Source organism: Oncorhynchus mykiss, chromosome 18 (assembly GCF_057628025.1).
Source record: "Oncorhynchus mykiss isolate SJ-2025 chromosome 18, ASM5762802v1, whole genome shotgun sequence".
Taxonomy (NCBI): Eukaryota; Metazoa; Chordata; class Actinopteri; order Salmoniformes; family Salmonidae; genus Oncorhynchus; species Oncorhynchus mykiss.
Genome location: NC_143039.1, coordinates 49,376,641 through 49,400,236, shown reverse-complemented (window position 1 = coordinate 49,400,236; position 23,596 = coordinate 49,376,641). Strand labels below are relative to the sequence as shown.

At 42.9% G+C, this 23,596-nt stretch overlaps 1 protein-coding gene and 1 long non-coding RNA gene across 2 annotated transcripts; both read left to right on the top strand.

Annotated features, from left to right (window-relative positions):
• The first annotated feature begins 1,806 nt into the window (after positions 1-1,806).
• On the top strand, positions 1,807-8,982 carry LOC110496274 (uncharacterized). Its single transcript, XR_005037483.2, has 3 exons — positions 1,807-2,545; positions 2,647-2,727; positions 6,875-8,982. It is a non-coding gene; the product is annotated as an uncharacterized LOC110496274 (long non-coding RNA).
• Positions 8,983-14,851: 5,869 nt separating this feature from the next.
• On the top strand, positions 14,852-18,553 carry LOC149975543 (uncharacterized). The gene has a single exon (XM_090208689.1). It carries the CDS (start codon positions 17,103-17,105, stop codon positions 18,282-18,284), a length of 1,182 nt encoding a protein of 393 aa, XP_090064815.1. The 5' UTR covers positions 14,852-17,102; the 3' UTR covers positions 18,285-18,553.
• The last annotated feature ends 5,043 nt before the right edge of the window (positions 18,554-23,596 follow it).

Sequence of the window (23,596 nt, the reverse complement as noted above, 5' to 3'; positions counted from 1 at the left end):
TGTTTACAGCTTTGGGGTTGTACCTGGTAGGTTCATTGATCATTTGTGTGAGATTGAGGGCATCAAGCTTAGATTGTAGGATGGCTGGGGTGTTAAGCATGTCCCAGTTTAGGTCACCTAGCAGCATGAGCTCTGAAGATAGATGGGGGGCAATCAGTTCACATATGGTGTCCAGAGCACAGCTGGGGACTGAGGGGGGTCTATAGCAAGTGGCAACGGTGAGAGACTTGTTTCTGGAAAGGTGGATTTTTAAAAGTAGAAGCTCGAATTGTTTGGGTACAGACCTGGATTCCTAAGCCAGGATTCATACACGGCTAGGACATCCGGGTTGGCAGAGTGTGCTAAAGCAGTGAATAAAACAAACTTAGGGAGGAGGCTTCTAATGTTAACATGCATGAAACCAAGGCTTTTACGGTTACAGAAGTCAACAAATGAGAGCACCTGGGGAATAGGAGTGGAGCTGGGCACTGCAGGGCCTGGATTAACCTCTACATCACCAGAGGAACAGAGGAGGAGGAGGATAAGGGTACGGCTAAAAGCTATAAGAACTGGTCGTTGAGTACGTCCGGAACAGAGAGTAAAAGGAGCAGGTTTCTGGGTGCGATAGAATAGATTCAAGGCATAATGTACAGACAAAGGTATGGTAGGATGTGGATACAGTGGAGGCAAACCTAGGCATTGAGTGATGATGAGAGATATTGTCTCTAGAAACATCATTTAAACCAGGTGATGTCATCGCATGTGTGGGAGGTGGAACTAAAGGGTTGGATAAGGTATATTGAGCAAGGCTAGAGGCTCTACAGTGAAATAAGACAATAATCACTAACCAGAACAGCAATGGACAGGGAATATTGACATTAATACTAATACTATGTTGATGATTCGGCCCAAAGGACACCATATTTCCTACTACACTACTTTAGCCCAGTGCACTAATTAGGGAACATACAAGGCGGGATTCCCAGGGGGGACGGGGACACACACGATCCCCCCCATCCTGGGAAAAATAAGTAAGTTGTTCAAACAAAGGATATGTTAGACATTTCTTTACTTCTACCACTCAATACAAGAAAACACATTTATAACCGTCACCAGTCTTCATTTTTTTGCTGCATTAAATGACACTATGTTAGCTAGCGGTTAACTGATGTTTGCTAGCTGTCTACAGTAACGTCAACCAGTGTTTGCAGCTATTTGAATTTAAGTCAATGAGAGAAGCTAGCAATGCAATGTAGTGTTCCTTAGCTGGCAAGGTGACAGAGTGTTCGTTTCTACCGTCTGAAAGGCACTCAATGCACGTAATCCAGTCAATCGCACCATAGCGATATTGTTTTATGTTGGCAGGGTTCTGTTGATGAATAGTTACATGAGAAACGAGACCAAGTTGAGACTCTTGACAAGGCGGATACGGTATAGTAAAGGCCATTTATTCAAGCGTAATGATATTTGGTAAAGCGTGCTGCACGGCCCCCATTCGTCCAGCTCTTAGGGAGCTTTCGGAAGAAGAGAGCTAAAAACATATTGTGCAGTTCATTTTATGCATTGAAATGACGTAGGTAGATTCTGGTAGTCCTGGCTTCTGGTAGGTTTCTTGTAGGTGATAGACAGTCCTCTCCAGCCTGGTGTCAGTATCCCATTGGTTCTCGACAGAGTTGTTTGTCTTTGGAGCCCCTCCCGAAGGGTTTTGAGTGTGTGCGTGTATTTATGGGTTTCAGTGTGTACGTTATCTTAGTCAGCCACCAGTGCGGGGGGATTCCAGTGCAGTTAGTATATACAGAAAACAGAGAGAGGGGGAAGGTATAACACAGAGTGCAAGCCAAAATTGCATGGTTAGGCCACAGGCAGACAACAGTCAGTGAATGCGTTATTACATGTGTTAATATGTTATTACAGTTCACACACACACAATAGCTGAATTTGCAGAGCTAGCGAGCAAACCAAAGCTAACATTAACTATCAAGCTAGATTGTACCTATTCCATTTATGTGGCGTCGTCAGAGATGGAATCTTTGCTATTGTCAGTTTATTCCAAGATCAGCATGCAGCTGTAGTGCTTCGAAGTCCCTGTGATAAGGTTAGTGACAAACTGAACAGAACTACACTCTCTTCTACCATTGTCTTATATCTTTAATGGTCTCGTTGCAAAAGCTAAATTGTCGATAGGGGACTTTGATGCACCTGTGTGCCGATCTTGGAGTAAACTGACGATAGCAAAGATTATATGCAAATTCAGCTATTGTTGGAAGCCAGCCAATAAAAAAACAAACAATATTCAAATTACAAAAGGTTGCAACTTACGTTGTGTAAATGGTGAAGTCATACAGCTGTCAACCCTTCTGTCACTGTAACCCGTTTCACATTTGCTAGCCGACTAGCTAGCTACCTTTTAGATCAAAGTCCATCTAGAATGATAGAAGCCCAGCTACTGTAAATAACCTGCACACTGTGTGTGTGTGTGTGTGTGTGTGTGTGTGTGTGTGTGTAGCCAGTCAGGCAGAAAAAAGACAGACATCAGAGTATTTTTTTCAGTACACCAAAATGCAAAGTAAGAACCCTGGTAGCCTAATATCTCAAAGACTAGTTGATAAAATGTTAATAAGAAAGAAGTGAAATGCTAATGGAAATGTTTCACAATGCTGTCATTAGGCAGAGCAGGCCACATATGGCACACAGACGGAGCTGGGGACAGATGGGCAGGGACAGACTGGCAGAGACAGGGAATCTCAGGTAAGATTGAGTCTTTGTTTGGCAACATTATGAAAGGTTCTCTCTTTTTTTAGACTTGTAAAATAGGGACATAATTGGAAAATGCCATGGATACCCCCACTCTCAACTGAAACTGGTGACTGAACTAAGATTTGTTTAAGGCAATGGTGTTGCTGTTGTGATTAATTGTGTAGTTCTGGGTACCGGTAGTTAGGAGTATGGGAAACACCTTATTTATTTTCTAGGAGACAGACTGTGAGGGTGGTGAAAGAGCCAGGGAGAGATACTTCAGAGGACAGTGTCACAGTTGCCAGCAGCAACAGTATAGGGTACAGTGGCACAGCATTGTCCAGTTACCTCAGTGATGGCACAAAACCATATCAGCCACACCCACAATTTATAGAACCGCAAACTCTTGCCAACAGAGTGTTGACAATTCAAGAGAGATGGTTTGGCGACTTCCCCTGGCTACATTATAATCCATCAATAAAAGGATGCCAATGCCAGGGGGATACGAAACCTGTTGAAGAGAAAAGCTTTTTTTTTTTGTGAGGACTGCAACGCAGATCTTGTATTCGTTCAAGGAACACATTCATGCAAAGAGGACTATAATTATTGGAAAAATCAGTGGGGCAAGGTCATTTTTTTGGCCCACGGGACTAATCATTCAGCTGGGGTTGCAATTTTAGCACACAATTTCAAAGGGACATTTTTGTTTTCTCAAATGGACTCCAATGGACATTGGCTAGTAGCGGTCATCAACCACATGGACAAATTATTTGTGTTGTGTAATGTATATGGATACTGTTCTTAGTCCTCCAAATAACTTACTTCTAGAGAAAATTGAAGAAATTCTTGAAAGTCTTGTGAGAAAATATCCATCCAGTCAGATTATAGTTTGTGGAGATTTTAATATGGTTTATTCTAATAAGACTGATATATTCCCCCATAGGCCTAAAATTGGTGTGAACAAGTTGGTGAATTTCTGCCAAAGCCTGGACTCAATTGACAAATGGAGAGTTAAAAACCTTGGAGAGAAACAATACACATGGAGTAAAAGAGATCATTCTTTACAATGAAGAATTGATTTGTGGGTGATAACCTCTATTCTTGAGCCCAACACTGTAGAGGTATAAATACTGCCTGCAGTCCTGACAGATCAAAGTCATATGGTTGACTGTAAGATTGTGCAGTAATGATGGTAGCTACATCTAATGCAGAATATGGGAAATATTGGGAAGTGCTGAAATTTAAAATCCGCTCAGCCTGTATTAATTATGGAAAACGGCTTGCTTTAAGGAGATGTGAGGTAGCTGAAATCTCTTAAGACAATTGCGGATATCACAGAGATTGAGGATCTTGATCTTAATGAGAAAGCTAAATTGAATGATTTACAGAATCAACTAGATTCATTGCGTGAGGAAAAGGCTAGAGGAGCTTTCATAAGATCCAGAAAACAATGGCCTGAAAATGCGAAAAGAACAGTAGATACTTTTTTTTATTTGGAAAATAGGAGAGGGGAACTCAACACACTGTAAAATGTAAGAGTAATGGGGTTACCACTGAGGATAGAGAATTGTTATCAGACTTTACCACTAAGTTTTATGAGAATCGTTACTCCTTAGATAATTTGAGTGACTCTAAGGAACACCTTGATTCTATAGAGAATGTTAATTCGGTTTGTGAAGAATTCAATCGGTCTTGTTAAGATTTATCCATTATGGACATCCATTATGGGGTTGCTCAGTTAAAAAATAACAAATCTCCAGGTTGTGATGGATTAACCTCGGAATTTTACAAAACCTTCTCTGAAGAAATAGCACCATTTTAAATTGAAACCTATAATGAGGGTATAAAGAAGGGAGAACTACCTGCCTCTCTGAAGCAAGGGGTTATTACTCTTATACCTAAACCACGCAAGGATCTCTTAAATATGGATAATTGGCGTCCAATCACACTCCTAAATAACGACTACAAAATTATAGACTTAATCTTTGCAAAAAGGTTCAAGTCTTGCTTGAATGATCTCATTGACATTCATCAATCAGGGTTTATGAAAGGGCGCCATGTATCTAATAATCTGAGGCTGGTGTTAGACTTGGTTGAGTGTTGTGATCTGTTGGATGACTTCCCTGTTATCCTATTTTTGGAAATTTCAGAAAACATTTGATACAGTAAGTCACAATTTAATCTTTGATTGTCTTAAGCATTTGAAATTTGGTTGTTTTTTTGTTGATGCTATTAGAACTCTGTATAATGGTGGCAATTGCTGTATCAAACTCTGTCATGGAACATCCTCAAGGTTTAACATTTACAAAGGAATACGACAAGGTTGTCCAATTTCACCTTTTTTTTTAAATGTTAGTATCTCAAATTTTATGCTCATTAGTTCATAAAAGTCCATTTGAAGGCATTACATTCCAGGCCAGAGAGATCAAGATATCCCAACTGGCGGATGACACCTCACCTTTTTTGAAAAATGTTTCACAAGCTAGATTAGCATTGGATATCATGAAGCAGTTCTCCAAAATCTCAGGTTCGGCATTAAATCTTTCCAAATGTGAGATGTTTGTTTTGAAAGGAGCTGTCAATCCAGCAGATTGTAACATCTCTGAAAAAGATAGTGTAACCTACCTCGGTGTAAAGATCACCAAAAATCTTAAGGCTGTGAATGATCTTAATTTGAACCCTGTAACTGAATCTGTCAATAAAAGTGATCCTCATGGTTAGGGTTGGATTTAAGTCTTCAACGAAGGGTGCTTTTATCCAAAGCTATCTTATGCATCCTATCTTTTTTCATCTATTGACATTCCCAAATCCACTTGCTGTACCTTAGATAGGCTTTTGTACAACTTCATATGGAAAAACAAGCTCGAGACCCTGGGTCTCGACCCCGCCCTGTGCAACTGGGTCCTGGTGGTGAGAGTAGGAAGCAACATATCCACCCTGCTAATCCTCACCACTGCCACAAGGGTGCGTTCTCAGCCCTCTCCTGTACTCCCTGTTCACCCATGACTGGGTGGCCATGCACGCCTCCAACTCAATCATCAAGTTTGCAGACGACACTACAGTGGTAGGCTTGATTACCAACAACGTCGAGACGGCCTACAGGGAGGAGGTGAGGGCCTTCGGAAAGTGGTGTCAGGAAAATATCCTCACACTCAACATCAAACAAACAAAGGAGATGATCGTGGACTTCAGGAAACAGCAGAGGGAGCACCCCCCTATCCACATCGACGGGACACTAGTGGAGATGGAAAATTCTATGTTCTTTGGCGTATACATCATGGACAAACTGAAAGGGTCCACACAGACAGTGTGGTGAAGAAGGCGCAACAGCGCCTCTTCAACCTCAGGAGGCTGAAGAAATTTGGCATGTCACCAAAAACACTCACAAACTTTTACAGATGCACAATCAAGAGCATCCTGTTGGGCTGCATCACCGCCTGGTACGGCAACTGCTCCGCACACAACCGTAATGCTCACCTGAGGGTAGTGAGGTCTGCTCAATGCATCACCGGGGGGCAAAATACCTGCCCTCCAGGACACCTACACCACCCGATGTCACAGGAAGGCCAAAAAGATCATCCAGAAGGTGAGGTCAGTACAGGTGCATCAAAGCTGGGACTGAGAGACAGAAGCTGTTTTTCAATCTCAAGGCCATCAGACTGTTAAGCAGCCATCACTAACATTGAGTGGCCGCTACCAACATATTGACTCAAATCTCTAGCCACTTTAATAATAAAAAATTGGATGTAATAAATGTATCACTGGTCACTTTAAACAATGCCACTTTATATAATGTTTACATACCCTACATTACTCATCTCATATGTATATACTGACTATACCATCTACTGCATCTTGCCAATGCCGCACGGCCATCGCTCATCCATATATTTACATGTACATATTCTTATTTATTCCTTTACACTTGTGTGTGTATAAGGTAGTTGTTTTGAAATTGTTAGATTACTTTTAAAAAATTACTGCACGGTCGGAACTAGAAGCACAAGCATTTTGCTACACTCGCATTAACATCTGCTAACCATGCTTTTGTGACCAATAAAATGTGCTTTGATTTGATTTGACATGATGTAAAATTAGTTTGAGATTGACAGATATTGTTTAAATGCAAAATACTTTATTTTGTGTTTGGGATTCTCAGCTCAGTTTGGGACCCTTAATCCAGGCTGGACAGGAGGAAGTCAACCGGCATTTCTAGATTCTCCATCACCTGCCACGAGAGCCTCTGTGGGCTTTCATAGATGGACTCATCGAGGTTGAAGATGGAGTCCAACCACGCCTTCATCTGATCCTGACGACAACAGACACATCATCAACAAATAGTTAATGACCAGCTACAAAGATAAGGATGACAAACCATCACACACAGTTCGAGAGAGAGAGAGAGAGAGAGAGAGAGAGAGGGAGGGAGAATAAATAAATAAATATGCACCTTAATGAGGAGGTAGAAGTTCCCAGCAGACTCTGTCCAGGCTCCTCCAGGAGGGTGAATCCTCATCATCACTTCCATGAGCAGATAAAAGAAAGTACCAGGCCTCTGGAGTAGGAACAGGGGACATGAGTGAGTGTCTACAGACCTGGTATGGCTACAGTGTGGATAGGGTAGATAAACAACAGGATGTTTACATTATTAGGGCCACTTACAGATGTTGGAATAGATTTTTTTCCTTCAAGAAGGCTCAGTAGAACGAATTCATAAAATACATCTGTGAAATTGATGTGGTTGATCTGAAGTCAAACAAATAAGATAATTACATATTTTTCATTGACAAGCACTTTAGAAAGTCTCATTGAGTAGATGTTGGATGAGCAGACGGTGCCTGCAGCTAACGCTCAAGCTTGCATGTAAACCTACTCCTACAAGAGCCATCTCCAGCTCTAGTTGCTCCCTGTTTGCTGGCTCATTAATGAAGTTCACCAGGATGTCGTAGGCCTGCTGAAACTTCCTCACATCCTCAAAACAAAACAATCATAAAATTCCTTAGAACTTGGATCATAAACTCAAAGATTCAGGTCTGTAATTCAGAGGGCCTCTGATTGTTTGGCTTGTAAGAGATTGGATCTTTTCAACTAAACCTTATGAATCACTATTGCCTAAATGTAAGCCACTGGGTAAAGACTGGTTGAATCAACGTTGTTTCCTTGTCATTTCAACAACAAAAATGTAATGTGATGATGGTGAACAAACATGGAAAACTGATTGGAATTGAAAAAAGTCATCAACATATTTTTTTCACCAAACTTTTAACCTAAGTCCAATGACATGTTAGATTTGTTGTATTGATTTCACATTGAATTCAAATTTGTTGACAACTCAACCAAATGTAACTAAACACGACACGCTGAAATGACGTCTGTGCCCAGTGGGAACTATATATCTGGTCTGATGAATGCTGTACAATTATGTGAACAGTTACCTGCTGGTTGAGCTCAGACAGTCCACTCAACACCATCCTCCCAGCGTGGGTGAGGTAATTAAGGGAGGTACTGTCTGAGGATGTCAGAGCCTGTGAGAACAAGACAGTACATTTAGAAATAGTACACAAATGTACATCAAATGAAATACAAAAGGTGGTAAATTCACACTTTCTCACCTCCATAGCACGTCGGATACCGGCCAGCCTCAGAGAGAAGTTGCTTGTCCCTTGGTTTCCAAAGTAACTCCTGTAAATAGAAATGTTTAGTAACAAATGTGCAACATATGAAGCTAAAGCATACATTAATGCCATGAGATTAAGATATCATTTTATGTTAGTCTATGTTACAACTGCAGGATTCAGAAAAACCATACCAATGTAGGATCTTAATTTGATCACTCGTTTGTTGCTGAGACACTTGTAGTGTATTTTAGTTTTAAAAAGGCTTTTAAAGTTTGTAATTTCCACTTGGAAATGTCAGACTTGATTTGCCCTAACGAAAAATCTATCAACCCCTACAAAAATGTAAATTATAATCCACATAGTAACTAATACTTCCCAAGAGTGTCCCAAAAGTGTGCAAAGCTGTTATCAAGGCAAACAGTGGCTATATGAAGAATCTTAAACAATACATTTATTTTGATTTGTTTCACACTTCTTTGGTTACTACATGATTCCATGTGTTCTTTCATAGTTTTGATGTCTTCACTATTATTCTACAACGTAGAAAAGAGTAAATATATAGAAAAACCCTTGAATGAGTAGGTGTTTGAAAAACTTTTGACCGGTAGTGTATATAAAGTGTATCAACTCTGTATCTGAAATGCTAAAAGTGTCTTCTTTTTTAAGACCATATCCATGTGTGTGAGGTGTATACTTTTGTTTCAAAGTAGATTTATTTAAGACTACAAAGAAACACTGTGTGTGACCCTGATTTAGCCCACTGTAGTAAAAGGTTATTAAGGTCCTACATCTGTATAACTACAATATAGGGGCAGATTATTTCAAAGCAAATGTTTTTACTATAGATGAACACATGAAAGCAAACTCACCACAGCTGGGGCACATCTGCAACATTATGTTGCTCCTCCACAAACTCCTAAAACAGACATCACATGAACATCAACTCTGGGCTCCCAAGGTAAGTCAGTTAAGAATATGTTCTTAACTAACTTACCGAGATAAGTAAATAAAATAAATACTAAACTGCATTTCACCTGCAACTGAAGAGCACAAAACATTCAGTGACATCATAACAATACTTTCATCCTGACCTAAAAACTTGACAAACCTGTTGAAACCAAAACACTGTGCTTGGAACACAATGACACTGAGACACACACCTGTACACACAAGTACAAATGTCAGGAAAACAAATAAAAAGGGTTATTGACTGTAGAACGAGTTTTACCTGAGGAGTGCTGTCAGGGGTCTGGTCCTGGGTGAAGTGGTAAGGTGGAGGGGAAGGGAACGTGGGAGGCGGAGGGGGAGGTGGAGAATCCTGGGGGAACTGCTGAGAGGAGCCAGAGGACGGCTCATGAGGGGTGGTGATAATGTCAGAGGTAGAGAACTGATACGTCATCATGTCATCCCCCCTCTCCTGGAACCCCTCCACTGTGGTGGAGATATCTTCCTGCTGTTTAACAAACAACACCGTCAGCCCAACCACAATGTTGAAAACCCCTCAACCAAAAACTGAAATAAATCCTACCACAGAGAAACAACAATGCATACCTGGGCGTCCTCATAATAGGTGAACTCTGACCTCATCTTGACGAGGCAAGACCCGAGTCCATAGATCCTTCTACCAAGGTACTAAAAATGAGGATAGAAATGTAAATGTATCATTTCATTTTGTCAACATTTATTTAAATAGGTAAATGGACATTTGCCACTTTCCATTTTCTTCCATGAGTGTTTGACTGTACCTTAATACCAGTCATCTCCTTGTTGGTGAGGACCACCTGGACATTACCCTTTCAAAGAGACACATGGAAAAATTACATTTCATTCAGGAAATATTAGTAGCCCTATATTTGGTGCATCATTTGACACAAATCAGGTGCATTTGAGATGAAAGATCAGTTGAGAATCTCTCACCCATGGGTCCAGGATTTTTTCCTGAATGACTCTGCTCCACCACAGCTGTTTCTCCACTCCCCTCACAATGCACAGGTGATGCATGTCCTCTTCGTTTTGCTATAAGGAAAAACGGCTTCAGTCTGCACACCTCTCTGTATATTTTAGCTGTAGATTTCTATATCATTTGGCAGGTGATCATCACTGGCAGTAATATAGAGCCCACATGATGTTAGTACAACACACAGGTGTGTTCATAAATGTTAAGAATATGTCTGAAGTACCTGCACTCGTCCATAACGGATTATCCAGGTATGGAAATGAAACGAACTCCAGTTCCCAACCAGCTGCATCTTCTCAAAGGGAAAACCAGAGTCTTCACTATTTGGCTGCAAAACAAAGACATCCCCTAATTGTATAGCTTTCTCTGTGATTATTAATAAACAGACCAAGGGATTAAATCCAGACAGGGCTGCTGCCCAACCTCCTCATCCACATAATAAGGAACAAGACAGGATCAATTTAAGAGTCAGTTTGAATGATAGACTGGTAGCCTATAGGAGTGACAGACTGGTATATGGAGGATCTCAAAAGGAGGCCAATGCAATATAGATTCTAAAAGGGTTGGCAGTTGAACTACACAGGTCTGTGTTCAAATGTTAAGGAAACATCTGAAGTATCTGCATATGAATGGCTACCTGTTCAGTTTGAGAAGTCAGTTCCTCCCACACCAACCTCCCTACAGGAGTGAAACAGATGGAAATAGGCTGCTCCATCATGAAAATCTGTGAGAAAATAAGAAACAGCTTTAAAGACGTCAAAGTATGAATCTACTATAGTGGATACTGAAGGTAATTATCCCTATTAGATCACATGAGCATTGGTTAATTTTCAGCATGGTTACCTGTCTATTTAATACTGACAGCTCTCTCACCAGCGTGTTCCCAGCATGGGTAAGGTAATACGTTGGCTGCTGTTTGACAGGCTATAACAAAAGGGAATATGTTGACAGAAATGCATTTCCATACGTTGTTTTCTTCTTCAGAGAACGTTATGTTTATGTTTAAGCCCCCCTAAAGACCAGAGAGTATCAGCATGGATGGACTCACGGCACTTGAAACCCACTGAGGTCCAGACCAAGAGATTAAAGTCAGATCGGGCTGCTGCTGAACCTCCTCATCCACATACTAAGGAACAAGACAGGATCAATTTAAGAGTCCGTTTGAATGATAGACTGGTAGCCTGAAGGAGTGACAGACATATAGGGAGGATCGCAAGTGGTGGCCACTGATTATAGATTCTAAAAGATTTGGCAGTTGAACTACACAGGTCTGTGTTCAAATGTTAAGGAAACTTCTGAAGTATCTGCATATGAATGGCTACCTGTTCAGTTTGAGAAGTCAGTTCCTCCCACACCAACCTCCCTACAGGAGTGAAACAGATGGAAATAGGCTGCTCCATCATGAAAATCTGTGAGAAAATGAGGGAACGGACAACTAAGTATTTTACCACCATAGTGGATACTGAAGGTAATCATGCCTATTAGATAAGATGATCTTTGTCCAATAATCTGCATGGTTACCTGTGTGTTTAACACTGCCAGCTCTCTCACTATCATCCTCCCAGCAAGGGTAAGGTAATAAGTCAGCTGTAGTTGTAAAAAATATGGAATATGTTTACAGACATGTATTCCCATATTGTTCTTCAGAAAACGTCATGTCTGTGTTTAAGTTACATAAACTTGTCTATAGACCAGAGTGAAGACAAGAGAGTATCAGTACTGTTGGACTTACAGAGCTGGGAACCCACAGAGGTCCAGACCAAGGGACTAAAGCCAGGCAGGGATGCTGCCCAACCTCCTCATCCACAAACTAAGGAATAAATCAGGATCCATTTTCAAGTCAGTAAAAATACAGTTTGAGTGTCAGATTGTTATTGAACCAGTCCTGATAATGAAGCAGTATTGTTATAGCCTGGGTGCCAGGCGGTTTCAGCTCTCTGACAACTCCTTATGGGATTGTCATGCAAATATCATTTTTACACAATGTATTTGGCAAGAGAGCAGAAACCGACCGGTACCCAGACTATTGATAGGCCTACAGTATTCTTACCTGAACAAGGACTGGGTCCTCCTGGTCCAGGGTGGGATCATGATCTTAATGAATAAACAATAAAGGATTATTTTCTCTAAGTTGAAGAAATACTACAAGACACCAAACATCTGTCCATGTAGTTAGGCTGATCTTATAATTGAATTGTGTTTATATTGTATGATATCACATTGTATTTATGTGTCTGCATAATGTACCAATATCTTCAATTAAACCTAAAGAAAAGATTTGGTTTCAGAGGAGCATGTTCGTTGGTTGTTGTTAATAGTGGAATTACTAGCCATCATCATGTCATCAAATCAGTCCTAAATGGCACCCTATTCCCTATTTATAGCACTACTATTAACCAGAGCCTTTTGACCATATAACTATGGGTCCAGGTAAAATAAATAAATAGGGAATAGGGTATAGGGTGCCATTTTAGACGACGCCTGAATATAGTTTCAGTCCGGACTATATACAGCATGTCAAAAAGTAAGGAGCACCACGGAACTCTTCATATCATTCATTAAAATGCCTTCATTTGTATGTCATGTTCAATGGAAACAATGTTTAAAAACTTTCCATTGAACATTCCATACAAATAAAGGCATTTTAATACATTTTATGTAGAGTGCCTTGGTCCTCCTTTCTTTTTGACGGCCAATTTACCCCTTTTACCAAAGAGCACCTTCTGTCTACCAAAAGCTACTATTGTGTACCTTAGCAGCGCTTCCCTTCCTCCTTTTTTTCTACACGTATATACAGTCATTATTGCTATTTAACAATTGTAAAATATGTAAATGTACCCTCCTCAACCGTGACAACACGGTCCACGATCTCCACGGTGGCGGGTTCATCCTCACCGACGCCGTAATATCTGTTATAAAAGTAGACTGCCGAACCCGTCCCGATCACCAGGCCAGCTGCACACAGAAGCGGCCGCTCGCGGAGCCATCTCAGCGTGGTCGCTTTCAAAAAACTACTGAACGTAGGCCTACTCATTATCGCCCTTCATACTGCTGTGATTTGACCGAGTTCAAGACCATATGACACTTTCTTAGAATTAAAGGGTTTTATAGGGAACCATTAATACGTCAAATTATTCCATTCGGAATGGTTGGCAATGTCACAATGGGAGGAACATGTTTACCAAACTGATTAAAAAACACTCAACAGTGACATCAATTAAATTGCATTTTGGGGATGATTTGGGAGTTTATAAAATTGTGAACCATGGTTTAGAGAGCAGTGGGATTAGAGCAGTTTAGCAAATACATATTGCTCTAACACGGAGTAGAAAAAGGGTCTGCGCCACAATACATAATGCGCTCTCCATGGTTCTGAAAAGGAACGCTCTTTCCTGCATTCATCATCTCCCTGTTCAAGGTCGAGCCCACTCACTGAACCACTCTCACTTTCACATTCAATGTGTCAAAGCATTCAACTTCCACGCGTGGGACTAAAACATAATTCAAATTGTAATAGATACTGTAATAGATACAGTTTGTATAGCATAATAAGTTTCCTTCTTGAGACCTGAAGTATGGTCTACCCATGTGCTATTGGTTAAACCTATGCCTCATCCAGTCACTTGTTGAAAACTATTAGGCATCAGCCAATCAAGGCAGCCAAACATCTCCCATGTCCATGTCTAGCACAGTCCAAGAATAATTGACTGCTTGTTGTTTTTGGCACTACTTCACATTTAATTGTCAAATATATTTAGTGTAAGATTTGATTTCTACTTCGAACACTTTGAAACATTTTTCTCCAGAAGGATGCCAACACATAAGGTCATGTTGCAAATTGAAATGGTCAGCCTTCGTGTTTGAGCTTCTCGGACAGCTAACTATTAGCTCTGTCAGCTTTAGCTTACATTGACCCACCAGGAAATGTGACCTTCACTGTTTGAAGGAGTGTGTCATCTGAATGTTTGAGGCCAAGCCATTTGGAGCCATGGGAAGACAGTTACAGCATACAGAGCACTGGTAGCCAACTTCTTCTATTTCATTTGAATAATGTCTCCTTCATATGGCTGTTCCACACAGGAAGTAAGACTCTGTGCAAGTAGAGATACTGGTGTGCAAAAGAGCAGAAAAGTAAATAAAAACAGTATGGGGATGAGGTAGGTAGATTGGGTGTGCTATTTACAGATACACTATGTACAGCTGCAGCGTTCGGTTAGCTGCTCAGATAGCTAATGTTTAAAGTTGGTGAGGGAAATAAAAGTCTCCAGCTTCAGCAATTTTTGCAATTCGTTCCAGTCACTGGCAGCAGAGAACTGGAAAGAAATGCGGCCAAATTAGGTGTTGGCTTTGGGAATGTGTCTGAACTAGACAAAGCCTCACACCTGAGATCCACGCTACTTATTTTATCAGGGTCTATTCAAATCAGAAGAGGAGCAAATAAATCGAAGCGGTGTCTTTAACCTTTGCCATGCAAAACAGGCAGTTACTGATGGGTGTGGAAAATTGACATTATTTGCAAAACCAGAAGCGTAACCATTAGATGTGTAAACTTGAAGGAATACGAATGCATGTTTCCAGAGTGATTTCCCACATACAGTCTCTGACCTACTTAACAGTCCGATGGCCTTGAGACAGAAGCTGTTTTTCAGACTCTCGGTCCCAGCATTGATACACCTGTACTGACCTTGCCTTCTGGATGACAGCAAGGTGAACAGGCAGTGGCTCGGGTGGTTGTTGTCCTTGATGATCTTTTTGACCTTCCTGTGACATCGGGTGGTGTAGGTGTCCTGGAGGGCAGGTAGTTTGCCCCCGGTGATGCGTTATGCAGACGGTTGTATGCGGAGCAGTTACCGTACCAGGCAGTGAAACAGCCCGACAGGATGCTCTCGATTGTGCATCTGTAAAGGTTTTTGAGTGTTTTCAACCTCCTGAGGTTGAAGAGGCGCTGTTGTGCCTTCTTCACCACGCTGTCTATGTGGGTGGATCATTTCAGTTTGTCAGTGATGTGTACCCCAAGGAACATAAAACTTTCCACCTTCTCCACTACTGTCCCGTTGATGTGGATAGGGGGATGCTCCCTCTGCTTTTTTCTGAAGTCCACGATCATCTCCTTTGTTTTGTTGAAGTTGAGTGTGAGGTTATTGTCCTGACACCACTCTTCGAGGGCCCTCACCTCCTTCCTCCCTGTAGGCCATCTCGTTGGTAATCAAGCCTTCCACTGTAGTGTCATATGCAAACTTGATGATTGAGTTGGAGGTGTGCATGACCACGCACTCATGGGTGAACAGGGAGTACAGGAGAGGTCTGAGAACGCACCCTTTTGGGGCCCCAGTGTTGAGGATCAGCGGGGTGGAGATGTTGTTTCCTACTGTCACCACCTGGGGGTGGCCCGTCAGAAAGTCCAGGACCCAGTTGCACAGGGCGGGGTCTCGAGCTTAATTACGAGTTTAGGGGGTACTATGGTGTTAAATGCTGAGCTGTCATTGATGAACAACGTTCTTACATAGGTATTCCTCTTGTCCAGATGGGTGTGATTGCGATTGCGTCGTCTGTGGACCTATTGGGGCGGTAATCAAATTGGAGTGGGTCGAGGGTGTCAGGTAGGGTGGAGGTGATATGATCCTTGACTAGTTTCTCGAAGCACGATGACGGAAGTGAGTGCTACGGGGGGATAGTCGATTAGCTCAGTTACCTTAGCTTTCTTGGGAAGAGGAAAAATGGTGGCCCTCTTGAAGCATGTGGGAACAGCAGACTGGGATTGATTGAATATGTCCGTAAACACACAAGCCAGCTGGTCTGCGCATGCTCTGAAGATGCGGCTAGGGATGCCGTCTGGGCTGGCAGCCTTACGAGGGTTAACACATTTAAATGTTTTACTCATGTTGGCTGCGGTGAAGCAGAGCACACATGTTTTGGCATTGTATTGTCCTCAAAGTGAGGAAAGAAGTTTTTTAGTTTGTCTGGGAGCAAGCAATACATCTGTGTCCTCCACGGGGATGGTTTTCTTTTTGTAATCCGTGATTGACTGTAGACCCTGCCACATACAACTTGTGTCTGAGCCGTTGAATTGCAACTCTACATTGTCTCTATACTGAAGCTTAGCTTGTTTAATTTCCTTACGGAGGGAATAGCTACACTATTCATTTATGTTTCTGGTCACCTTGCCATGATTAAATGCAATGGTTCACGCATTCAGTTTTGCGTGAATGCTGCCATCAATCCATGGTTTCTGGTTGGGGAAGGTTTAAATAGTCACCGTGGGTACAACATCACAGATGCACTTGCTATTAAACTCGCTCACCGAATCAGCGTATACATCAACGCTGTTGACTGAGTCTATCCGGAACATATCCCAGTCCACGTGACTGAAGCAATCTTGAAGCGTGGAATCAGATTGGTCGGACCAGCGTTGAACAGACCTGAGCACAGGCGTTTCCTGTTTTAGTTTCTGTCTATAGGCTGGGAGCAACAAAATGGAGTCGTGGACAGATTTGCCGAAAGGAGGGCGTGTCACGTTCTGACCTTAGTTCCTTTGTTATGTCTTTGTTTTAGGTTAGTCAGGGCGTGAGTTGGGGTTGGTAGTCTATGTTCTTTTTTCTATGTGTTTGGCCTAGTATGGTTCTCAATCAGAGGCAGGTGTCGTTCGCTGTCTCTGATTGAGAATCATACTTAGGTAGCCTTTTCCCACCTGTGTTTTGTGGGTGATTGTTTTCTGTTTTGTATCTTCACGAGACAGGACTGTTTCGTTGTCGTTTCGTACTTTCACTTTGTTGTTTTGTCATTCAGTGTTCAGTTGATTTTTAAATGTTAACATGGACACATACCACGCTGCGCACTGGTCCGATCTTAACTACTCTTCCTCAGATGATGAGGAGAATCGTTACAGAATCACCCACCAACCAAGGACCAAGCAGTGTGGTATCAGGCAGCAGCGATCTCCGGACTCATTTACATGGGAAGAGATTTTGGACGCAAAAGGACCCTGGAAACAGGCTGGGGAATATCGCCACCCCAAGGCAGAGCTGGAGGCAGCGAAAGCTGAGTGGCGACGATATGAGGAGTTAGCACGGCAGCGCGACAAGCACGTGAGGCAGCCCCAAAAATGGCACACGGGGTGGCACACGGGGAGTGTGGCAGAGTCAGGTTGGAGACCTGAGCCCACTCCTCGTGCTTACCGTAAGAAGCGCAGTACTGGTCAGGCACCGTGTTATGCAGTCAAGCGCACGTTGTCACCAGTATGCGCTCATAGCCCGGTGGGCTATATGCCAGCCCCCCGCAAGTGCCAAGCGAGAGTGGGCATCCAGCCAGGTCGTGTTGTGCCAGCCCAGTGTGTTTGGTCTCCAGTACGCCGTTTCGGCCCAGGGTATCCTGCGCCGGCTCTGCTTGCTGTGTCTCCGAGGCGCTGGGAGGGTGCAGTGCGTCCTATGCCTACGCTCCGCCCATGCCGGGCGAATGTGGGTATTGAGCCTAAGGGAGAGGTGCGAGTGGTATGCACCAGATCTCCAGTGCTCACCCACAGCCTGGTCCAACCTGTGTCTGCACTCTGGATGGTCTGGGCTAAAATGGTGATCCAGCCGGGAGGAGTGGTGCCAAGGCTGCGCACCAGGGCTCCAGTGCTCCCCCACAGCCTAGTCCATCCGGTGCCTCCTCCAAGCACCAGGCCTCCTGTAGGTCTCCCCAGCCTGGTGGGTCCTGTGGCAGCCCCACACACTTGGCTGTCTCTCCGTCTCCTCCCTCCAGGTCCGCCCGTCTGTCTTGAGCTGCCAGAGCCGCCCGTCAGTCAGGAGCTGCCAGAGCCGCCAGTCAGTCAGAAGCTGCCAGAGCCGCCCGTCAGTCCGGAGCTGTCAGAGCCGCCCGTTAGTCAGGAGCTGCCAGAGCCGCCCGTCGGTCAGGAGCTGCCGGAATCGCCCTTCACTCTGGCGCTGCCGGAGTCTCCCTTAACTACGCCGCTGCCAGAGTCTCCCTTCACTGTACACTGTACTGTCACGTTCTGACCTTAGTTCCTTTGTTATGTCTTTGTTTTTGGTTGGCCAGGGCGTGAGTTGGGGTGGGTAGTCTAGTATGGTCCTCAATCAGAGGCAGGTGTCGTTCGTTGTCTCTGATTGATAATCATACTTAGGTAGCCTTTTCCCACCTATGTTTTGTGGGTGATTGTTTTCTGTTTTGTGTCTTCACTAGACAGGACTGTTTCGTTGTCGTTTCGTACTTTCACTTTGTTGTTTTGTTATTCAGTGTTCAGTTGATTTATTAAATATTAACATGGACAAATACCACGCTGCGCATTTGTCCCATCATGACTACTCTTCCTCAGATGACGAGGAGAACGTTACAGAGTGAGGGAGGGCGAGGGAGGGCTTTGTATGCGTCGCAGAATTTAGAGTAGAAATGATCCAGAATGCGGCCAGCACGGGTCACGCATTCGATATGATGATAACATTTATGGAGCATTGTTTTCAGATTAGCTTTGTTAAAATCCCCAGCTGCAATAAATACAGCCTCAGGATATGTGGTTTCCAGGGTACATAGATTCCAATGAAGTTCTTTCAGGGTCATTGAGGTGTCTGCTGTGATTATTATCGAAGAGAATTCTCTTAGTTGATAATGCGATCGGCATTTGATTGTAAGGAATTATAGGTCAGCTGAACAAAAGGACTTGAGTTCCTGTATGTTGTTATGAACACACCACAACTCGTTAATCATAAGGCATACACCTCCTCCCTTCTTCTTAGCAGAGAGATGTTTGTTTCTGTCGGCACAATGTTTGAAGAAACCGGGTGACTGTACCGACTATGATTACTACCCCGAGTGAGCCATGTTTCTGTGAAACAGAGAATGTTACCATCTCTGATGTCTCCCGGGAAGGCATCCCTTGCTCAAATTTTGTCTACCTCGTTGTCAAGAGACTGGACATTGGCGAGTAGTAATTCAGAATTCGGAATTCATGTAAAGCCAAAAAGTAGGTATCTTGGCACTTACACCTGACATGGGGTTAAACCTCCTACACATTTCTGTACTGAATGAAATACTGTATTACCACTACTTTTTTAAAACCATGTAAACATTTATTTCCCAAACAACTCAACCCAAACATTCAACCTGTTAGATTCTGGGTTAAACTTGGAACATTGTTATAATCAGAAGTTAATGGTTATCTGTAGGAGCCAGATGGCTTTGGAATGTGTAGGGGAGACGGGTGGAGATCTTAGAACCTAACAATGTCACTGACAGAGAGAGGGTAATGTATAATGTTTACATTATGTCAGGATATGTTATTGTTAGCCATCAGGGATCTTATGGGAGGGATCCTCTGGGAGGAGAAGACACAGTCTGGTATCAATCACCATGACACCCTTGAGTTGGGGAGGAGTAAGCACTATGGGGTAGAGGTCAGGTCAGATGAAGTGACCCCTTTTACTCCCCAATTTCATGATATCCAATATCCAGTCTTGTCCCATTGCTGCTACTCCCCTACGGACTCGGGAGAGGTGAAGGTCGAGAGCCATGCATCCTCTCAAACACGAATCCGCCTAGCTTCTTGACACACTGCTCGCTTCACCGGAAGCCAGCAGCACCAATATGTTGGAGGAAACACCGTACAGCTGGCGACTGAAGCCAGCGTGCATGCGCCAGGCCACCACAAGGAGTCGCTAGAGCGCGATGGGACAAGGACATCCCAGCCGGCCAAACTCTCGACTAACCAAGACGACGCTGGGCCAATTGTGAGCCACCTCATGGATCTTCCGGTCAAGGCCGTCTGCGACACAGCCCAGATCTGAAGTGACGCCTCTAGCAGTGATCAGAACCTTAGACCGCTACACCTCTCGGGAGGCCACTTTGTACTTTTTTTAAACACTTTTTACATAGGTCAGTCCTTGCTGTTACCTCATACCCAAGCAATAATGCCTTGTATTACGCCTGGGAAGAAAATTCTTCAGTTTGCTCAACTTTCAATTGGCTCAGTCATTGGCTCAACTTGTCTCATAGCCATTGGTTCAACTTACCCAAAGGAAAACATTTAGACTTTATTAGCTGACACAGCTACAATGATGCACTTTCATGACAGGTTTAGGACCTCATATTAAAGTTTCTAGAGACTGCAACCGATGTATAGAACAATCTTAAAGTGATCTTCTTTGGTTTAGAGACAAGCATAATGAAACCTCTAACACATTAAATTCATTTGACTTGGTGAAAATCTGTTTTTGGACCTTATTTGCTTATCTCTTTTTACATGTGGTTTCTTTCTTCATAGACTCCATGAAAGGATGACTGCTTCCTAAATATTTGTCAAATTATTAATTTTGTGTATGGTTTCCTCAAAATACAGGTGGCTCAACTTACCCCTTTGGCTCAAATTACCCTTATGCAGATTTTGAAAAAAATATGGGGTTCAAATCATCATTGGTCATCTGAGTTTAGATATATGCCTCTGCTCTGATTCAAACAAGACAACAACTGCAGGTGCAATAAGCCCTCTAGCCCATTAGAGGACAGCATTGATTTATTTTTCACAGTTATTACAATAATGGCATATACTGTAACTGGATTGACAAGTTCATCAATGTCAAGAACAATGTCTAGTCTCACAATGCAAGCAGGTGATGCATGCTCGCCTCCTCATAATAATGACTCATAATAAGTCATCAAGACTGATAGATATAGACTATATTTTGGCCAGTAAGTCCTTTAATTTTAGATATTCACTTTCAAATGGTGTACATCTAAGACAGTTATAGGAGACATATAGCTTACAAAGGGGTAGGGAACACCATTAGAGTTTACTTGCTTTGTGATTCTGTTTCTCCTGTGGAAAGTGATATGGTTCATGGTCAATTATTGCCTCATTCTTCTCCCACTACACAACATCCACTAAGTACTACTGCTGAAATACTACGAACTTGATTCTAAGATGTTGTTTACACATACTCGTACACTGATATCCCCCCAACCCCATCGTGCGATCTTAACACACTCATAAAATAGCAAATAGAATCTTTGTAGTCAATAGCAAAGCTTTTTCTGGTTCTGACCTTATCTCCTAAATTGGTTCATCTGTGAAACAGCACAGTTAAAAATATATGGCAAATAGAAATCAAACTGGATGGACATCAGACATAGATGAGAGAGGTTGAGGGTAAAGGAAGGACAGGACTAAAATCAAACAAAATATAACTATTGTAAAGTAGTATATAGTATGTATAACCTGGAAGTAGAGGCCTAAGCGTTATTGTTCGCTAGTTTACTCCAATTAGGGATGGGTGGTAGGGTTAGAAATTAATAAAGGAAAATATATATGAAATACACTGCTCAAAAAAATAAAGGGAACACTAAAATAACACATCCTAGATGTGAATTAATGAAATATTCTTATTAAATACTTTTTTCTTTACATAGTTGAATGTGCTGACAACAAAATCACACAAAAATTATCAATAGAAATCAAATTTATTATCCCATGGAGGTTTGGATTTGGAGTCACACTCAAAATTAAAGTGGAAAACCACACTACAGGCTGATCCAACTTTGATGTAATGTCCTTAAAACAAGTGAAAATTAGGCTCAGTAGTGTGTGTGGCCTCCACGTGCCAGTATGACCTCCCTACAATGCCTGGGCATGCTCCTGATGAGATGGCGGATGGTCTCCTGAGGGATCTCATCTCCGACCTGGACTAAAGCATCCGCCAACTCCAGGACAGTCTGTGGTCCATGTTGGTGGATGGAGCGAGACATGATGTCCCAGATGTGCTCAATTGGATTCAGGTCTGGGGAACGGGCGGGCCAGTCCATAGCATCAATGCCTTCCTCTTGCAGGAACTGCTGACACACTCCAGCCACATGAGGTCTAGCATTGTCTTGCATTAGGAGGAACCCAAGGCCAACCGCACCAGCATATGGTCTCACAAAGGGTCTGAGGATCTCATCTCGGTAACTAATGGCAGTCAAGCTACCTCTGGCGAGCACATGGAGCTGTGCGGCCCCCCAAAGAAATGCCACTCCACACCATGACTGACCCAACGCCAAACCGGTCATGCTGGAGGATGTTGCAGGCAGCAGAATGTTCTCCACGGCGTCTCCAGACTCTGTTACGTCTGTCACATGTGCTCAGTGTGAACCTGCTTTCATCTGTGAAGAGCACAGGGCGCCAGTGGCGAATATGCCAATCTTGGTGTTCTCTGGCAAATGCCAAACTTCCTGCACGGTGTTGGGCTGTAAGCACAACCCCCACCTGTGGACGTCGGGCCCTCATACCACCCTCATGGCGTCTGTTTCTGACCGTTTGAGCAGACACATGCACATTTGTGGCCTGCTGGAGGTCATTTTGCAGGGCTCTGGCAGTGCTCCTCCTTGCACAAAGGCGGAGGTAGCGGTCCTGCTGCTGGGTTGTTGCCCTCCTACGGCCTCCTGCACGTCTCCTGGTGTACTGGCCTGTCTCCTGGTAGCGCCTCCATGCTCTGGACACTACGCTGACAGACACAGCAAACCTTCTTGCCACAGCTCGCATTGATGTGCCATCCTGGATGAGCTGCACTACCTGAGCCATTTGTGTGGGTTGTAGACTCCGTCTCATGCTACCACTAGAGTGAAAGCACCGCCAGCATTCAAAAGTGACCAAAACATCAGCCAGGAAGCATAGGAACTGAGAAGTGGTCTGTGGTCACCACCTGCAGAACCACTCCTTTATTGGGGGTGTCTTGCTAATTGCCTATAATTTCCACCTGTTGTCTATTCCATTTGCACAACAGCATGTGAAATGTATTGTCAATCAGTGTTGCTTCCTAAGTGGACAGTTTGATTTCACAGAAGTGTGATTGACTTGGAGTTACATTGTGTTGTTTAAGTGTTCCCTTTATTTTTTTGAGCAGTGTATATATACAGTATATATATATATACATGTGTTTGTGTGTATGTATACGTATGTACAGTTGAATTCGGAAGTTTAAATACACTTCGGTTAGAGTCATTAAAACTCGCTTTTCAACCACTCCACAAATTTCTTGTTAACAAACTATAGTTTTGGCAAGTTGGTTAGGACATCTACTTTGTGCATGACACAAGTCATTTTTCCAACAATTGTTTACACAGATTATTTCACTTGTAATTCACTGTATCACAATTCCAGTGGGTCAAAAGTTTACACACACTAAGTGACTGTGCCTTGAAACAGCTTGGAAAATTCCAGAAAATTATTTCATGGCTTTAGAAGCTTCTGTTCGCATAATTGACATCATTTGAGTCAATTGGAGGTGTACCTGTGGATGTATTTCAAGGCCTACCTTCAACCTCAGTGCCTCTTTGCTTGACATTA

Bases quoted from the DNA above. Each gene is read 5' to 3' on its own strand.
- LOC149975543 (XM_090208689.1), top strand. From the start codon at position 17,103: ATGGACACATACCACGCTGCGCACTGGTCCGATCTTAACTACTCTTCC.